General features: G+C 36.5%; 1 protein-coding gene across 1 annotated transcript; it reads right to left on the minus strand.

Annotated features, from left to right (window-relative positions):
• Positions 1 to 2,177: 2,177 nt before the first annotated feature.
• Positions 2,178 to 4,465, minus strand: LOC100376927 (uncharacterized). Its single transcript, XM_002735582.3, has 2 exons — positions 4,175 to 4,465; positions 2,178 to 2,880 (listed from the first exon to the last, which is right to left on the minus strand). The coding sequence occupies exons 1-2, from the start codon at positions 4,348 to 4,350 to the stop codon at positions 2,289 to 2,291; spliced, it is 768 nt and encodes a 255-aa protein (XP_002735628.1). The 5' UTR covers positions 4,351 to 4,465; the 3' UTR covers positions 2,178 to 2,288.
• Positions 4,466 to 5,985: the final 1,520 nt, after the last annotated feature.

A 5,985-nucleotide genomic window follows, 5' to 3' on the forward strand; every position in this document is an offset into this window, starting at 1 on the left:
GGTTATCATTCAGGATGGAATGCTGTATCGTAGAATGAAAAAATCAATTGATGTACTTGAATCAGCGGTTCGTCCATATGATGATGCTAAGCTACCGACTACTTGTGATAGTACGAATAAAACAATAGGAGAAGACAGCACGAAGAGATCAACCCTGCCTCTTTAAACTCAGGATAATTTAAGGTAGAAGCCTACTCATAAATTAAAATATCCAGAATTTATTCATTCTGCAATAAACTGTACTCCAAGGCAATATTGACCTAAGAAGTTGGGGGTCATCAGCCTTTTTTTCGAGAAAATGATGGTTGTATTTTAGTGGAAAGTCGCCATTTTGACACTATTATAACACTTTTAACATAGGTTCCTATGGCAGAGATATCACGCAATCTCAAAATCTCGCCTGGTGACATAGGCTGAAAAAATTATAAATTCTTAATGATGGAGTACTTTTTGTTGTTCTGAATTATTTAAAAAATCCGGGTTTTTAAAAGTGTCAAAAAATTGAATTTTTCTTTAACGTTGTTCTATGGAATTGTTCTAAAAATAGAAATTTTCAAGAAATATTAGGACACGTTTCTCAAAAAGCTAAACTTACGATGGGACATTAGCTTCATGATTGTACATAATAAACTAATAAACATTGTCATGCGATTTGTGACCAATTTTGTCAAAAATTATGACTAGGCTTCTACCTTAAAGAGGGTCGGGCAAACACGTCTAGATTTGAAAATAGTCAGTGTTGTAGAATTATAGTGAGGTGTAATAGAGGAAGAATGTGAATGTTAATCTCTTCACATCGAAGTGAACTCGACTTAAACTCTGAGGAAAGCTGATCAGTTCATACATTCGGGAAGATTTCTTAATAATCATTCAATCACCACCCATCTCAATATAACAATATGAATAAAACACAATTCATCGGTAATTGCTGGAGGTGTGATCATTTTATTGCAGTAATATGTTTCAAAAGCGTTTGATGTACGTACTTGTAAATGATTTGTCTAATCTTCTTAAATGTCTCCTATAGTACAACGTATAGATTGTGTTTTCATGCGTTTGTATCAAACGCCACTGAGCATGACTCAATATGATTAATTATTCATGAGACTTTCGATTCGTAAACACAAAAATAGCAACAGACGAATTTATATTTGTTGTATTGTTGATATTTTATCAAGAGTTTTGGTCTGGTAATACACTTTCTTAATATACATATCAAAATAAATAAATGTCCCAGCAAAGTAACGCAGCTGGAGATAAATATGTTCTTATCGTCTGTGTACGTTGTCCGTATTTGATCTATTCACGCGCTGTATCATGTTCTATCATGACGTCATATTAAGATCAAGCCTTTATGAACACAAAGATCCCTCTCCCTTCATTTTTCACAACTTCAACTGAAACGAATAGTTTCTTTTGGCCAGTGGAATAATATTGAAACATTTTCAAATGACGTCAATGCGCACTCCGCTTATTTGATTAGCTGTTTGGATTCAACTGCTGTTTACAGTTATTGATATTTATTTTTAAAAACGGGGATTGGCAAGAGAGGGCGCTGTTCGATTTGGATATAACGTTTCAAAACCAGTCGTTGTAGGTCATCGTTGAGGTGGCAGCGTCCATTTCAGGTAGACGAAATTATTTCAGCGATTTTTTTCACAGAATATTACTCAATGAAACTTAGAAACAGTACATAGATTATACGACCATAATATTGTGTTTATTACAAAACAACCAGTTTGGCGCCACTCTTGTTTCTTGCAGTAGTGAGTTCTACGGGGGTTTGTATTGCGCTCAAAATTGTTTCAAACTGCGCATGCACATAGCGAAATTCTGAGCAATAGTACTAGAGTGAAATATCTGCTCTGCATTCTCCACGAATTTCTTAACTTGCTATGATCATGTTAAAGAAAAAGAACCTGGGGTTACTTTCAACAGTTTGTTAATCAAAAACGTGCCTCAAAAAAACACTTTTACTTCAGTTTTTCGAATATTTTTCAGTTCTTAACGTTCAATTCAGTCAATATAAACTACCATGTTAACACAGTTTTACTGAGGGTAGAAATTTGTTATTGCTCATGAATATTAATTTTTGTTTCAGCCAATTGCGTTATGCAACTCCCTTGTTATAATGAAGGGAATGGGTTTGTTGTGCCGATAGTAGTTATTAATATATGGTCCAAATAAGGGAGCTTTAAATAAAATCTTTTTTTTTTTTGTGAAACACGCTCTCTAGAAAGTTATATCTTGACAACACGTCAGCAAACACAACGGGTGAGCTCTTAATATCATCCGCTACTATTGTCCACGTTCGCATTGTCTCTTTGCATTTTATTGTGAGTACTGCCTTCTATAGGTGGCAGTGGCGACCGACGCGGCAGATTATTGACATTGACACGGGGATTCACGATATCGCTCAAATAGGATGGCGGCGGTGCAAGTAATTTACGAGCCAGCACCGGGGCAACCAGACTAACGGTTGTTACTTTAATGGACGGGAATGCGGCTCTGTGATATTCATCCATCATCTTTCGATTCAACACCTCTGTACAGGCGTGACATGACGTGGGACCCAACACGTCACAATACTGACCCAGTCGCTGCTTGATACCATGGGGGCAGCTCGTATTACGTAATAAATATGGATATTGTTTAGTTGTCAGGAGTATTTTCCCGCGTTCTCCGTTTTGATACCAATAACGTTGTTCTGCAATAGTGTACCTCTCCCTTGTTTTAGGTCTGTGGAAACGCTGGAACATTTCTCGTGAGAAGGTGTTCTTTGCTGGAGCAGGATTGAGTGGAGCCTCTTTCGCGACTTCTTTATCTTGTTTAAGTGTTTGTTTCTTCTTCATTATGGTGTTGGCAGTGTTATAACCATACCTATTGTTAACGGAAGAGATATAAACTTGGTATTCGAGAACAACAACAAAAATCTAACTCTTTAAAACAAGTTAACGAGTTTGCATGTATTGACTACTTGACTCTAAATATGAGCAACGATCGATATTCTTCGTTAAAACCGAGTTTGCAATTTACACGTGAATAGTCAAATGACATCACAGTGGAACTCACATATCGATGACATACTCATGAAATAGTATGACTGTAGTCGAAAGGCAACTGAAATTCATCTCGTATAAAAAAAGTTTACTAGTTTAATTACCCGTGTGTGAATTTCTAAAACACTAAAAGACTGCATATTTGGTGCGACCAGACACATACATCATACAATATATTAAGCTATATATTAATCTTTAGTACAAAGCCTGCGGCCCGAGAATACAGATTGCATGAACAAATAAATAAAACAGTTACAGTAATACCTGCAAGATATATCCGAGACTGTCTTTCACTTGGGCCAGGTTTATGCTGCAATTTGAATGTTGTATCAAGGCGTGGGCTCACAAGAGGCACATACATGCTACTTATGAGATGGTATATTTGTATTTCAACATGTTTTACTTAATATGATATCAGAATAATCAAGCGCCGGACTTGTCAGTGGAAGTTTAGCAAAAACAAAATGTTTTTTGAAATGATAGGCATTTAGATGAAGTAGTCTGGGTCAACTTTTCGGTCATTATCAATACCAGTGTGGTTGAATATGCTTCATTTTTTTGGTCTTTCAACTCCTGTGACGATGTTGTTTACTCGTAGATTTAGATAACTATACAAAGCCCTCTCTTTTGTTTTTTAAATTTGTGGTTATTGGCCCAATGTGCCCACGTGTAAAATTGCCCTGCTTTTCGAGTTGTTACTAGTATATTGCCGTATGTAGGATGTGTAATTGCAGTATATCGTCCAATGTCATTATGCACAAGTTGTTGACTCAAAGATTGAACTAAAATGAGTTACTAATATCAAAACAAAAAGGGTCCTTTCTTTAAAAAACGCGTGTCAAAGAGTGTTTAAATACTTCTAGCACACTCTAGCCGTGCTGTTATACTCATCGTTGTCATTGGAGGGACAACAGAGAACAACGTTGAGCAACTAGTGGTTCTGACCTTACACGGACATATTCAATAAAATGTGAACTCGGCAATTTAAATGACGTTTTCTGACACCTCACATCCCGCGTCCCTAGTGATTTGTCGCTTTAGGTGTATTCATACCATTTACCTGCGTTTACCCATACAACCAACCCAACCCTCCACCCACCCACCTACATACTCACCTGTTTCTGAAGGATTTCATTCCAAGTCTGTTTGTAATGTGCACTCTGGCTTTTCTTATATTCAGCCATGGTGGTCGGCAGTTCGCGACGGTGCCTTCCGTTTTTCTTGTCGGGGAATAATTATCTGCGGGAAGTGGCATCCGCTCAGCGATGCTATGTTGTGACATAGCTTGCATGCACGTTGATAAAACGTCAGGTGTTCACCTGTTCTTATTTCTTTATACAATAATAGCTTTTGCGATAGATAAACGTTTTATACCTGATATGCCGCACTCTAGTAGGGCATCGAGCTGATCGCGACAGATATTAACTAAAGTTCTACCACTCTGAGGTCAGAGAGTGAAATCGGGTGCTTTATTGGTGTTATGGTAATTTATTTTATGCAACTATAGAACATTGGATGTATTGGATGAATAAGAACATATAACTGAAGGGCGAACATACCAAATTGGATGCATTCATGCAAACGTGGCCATTGAATAGAACGGGGTTAATAAATAAACGAATTCCCGATGTATACGACAATGTATTGACATTTACGTCCCGAACACGTAAATAATCATATTGTACTCGATTGTATTTGCACTATAGCGGACGTAAATCAAATCTTATTGAAATAGTGATTCGCTTACAGACCGCTGAATGCCATTTGTTGTCAAGTGATAAGAACACAGCGCAGGGGGTGGGGTGTAATAGTTTATATACAGTGTGTGGGAAAAAAAAAAACATTATATAGGAATGTCGATTTTTTTCAGTTTGAAAATCGATCGATGCTGACGTCTGGGTTGATACTCTCGAAATACTACTACTAAACGTGTTTTAATTCTCAAGTGCCAAAATCAGGGTGATATTACTGGTCATCAAGTGAATACAAAATGAGATATTCAATTAATTTATGATATGTAAAGTCCTGTTAAATGTGACTACGCCCATCAATTTCCACCGCCCAAATGAATTGCTTTATACTAATATATCCTGGGCTAAAAATAGCGTTTATTGACGTGAAAGCAAAGAACGTCACAACTAACAAATATAAAGTTCCAGATTTTAAAATAAATTCCAAAAAATGTCATCACTGTGAAATTAATTATATGTCCCAACACGCAAAACAGTGATTATATTTGTACAGAATCTTATTAGGATCATGTTAAAAAATAAATATTCGAGACAATATTTATTTGAATATGACCATTACGAGCTTCCGTATATTGTTCATACATTTCTGCTGACCAATTCAAGTACACTCCATTACTATTCTATTTCGGAGTTCATAACAAAATCACGATCATATGGGTTTTGAATTTCATGTAAATAAACAATGTATTTTACATGCGTTGTATACGTTCGTACGTCGCTATGAGTCCCATATCGAACAGGGCGCAGCGCGACGACTGCCGCCCTTTAAGTTACCATTCTTCTAAGTCGAGTGTAAAAATTACAACTTCTAAAGTTCGCTCTTAAGATTGGATTATTGTGTAAAAATTACAAAATATCACTGCTGCAGATTTCTTAATATTTATTTGTCGTGTTATATTAAAACAAGTCATTGAAAATGACACAATCCCCGTTAAGTTCTCTTTGTGCTCGTCATATTAAAGCGGATGGGTTGTCGCGAGCGTGTCCTTGAAACTTGAGTTCCAAGTGGCGTATACAACAGATTGTTTATTTACATCGAAACACGTTTTTGTGTCATATATGGCCAAAATAAAAACAGCCGTTATTCAGCCATCTTTGATCTGATTATGAAACACACTGATATGTATGATGTATGTGCCAAATACGAATGAAAATGGTACATAAATTGTGGAAAT

The sequence above is a fragment of the Saccoglossus kowalevskii genome, chromosome 9, assembly GCF_978046115.1.
Source record: "Saccoglossus kowalevskii chromosome 9, keSacKowa6.1, whole genome shotgun sequence".
NCBI lineage: Eukaryota > Metazoa > Hemichordata > Enteropneusta > Harrimaniidae > Saccoglossus > Saccoglossus kowalevskii.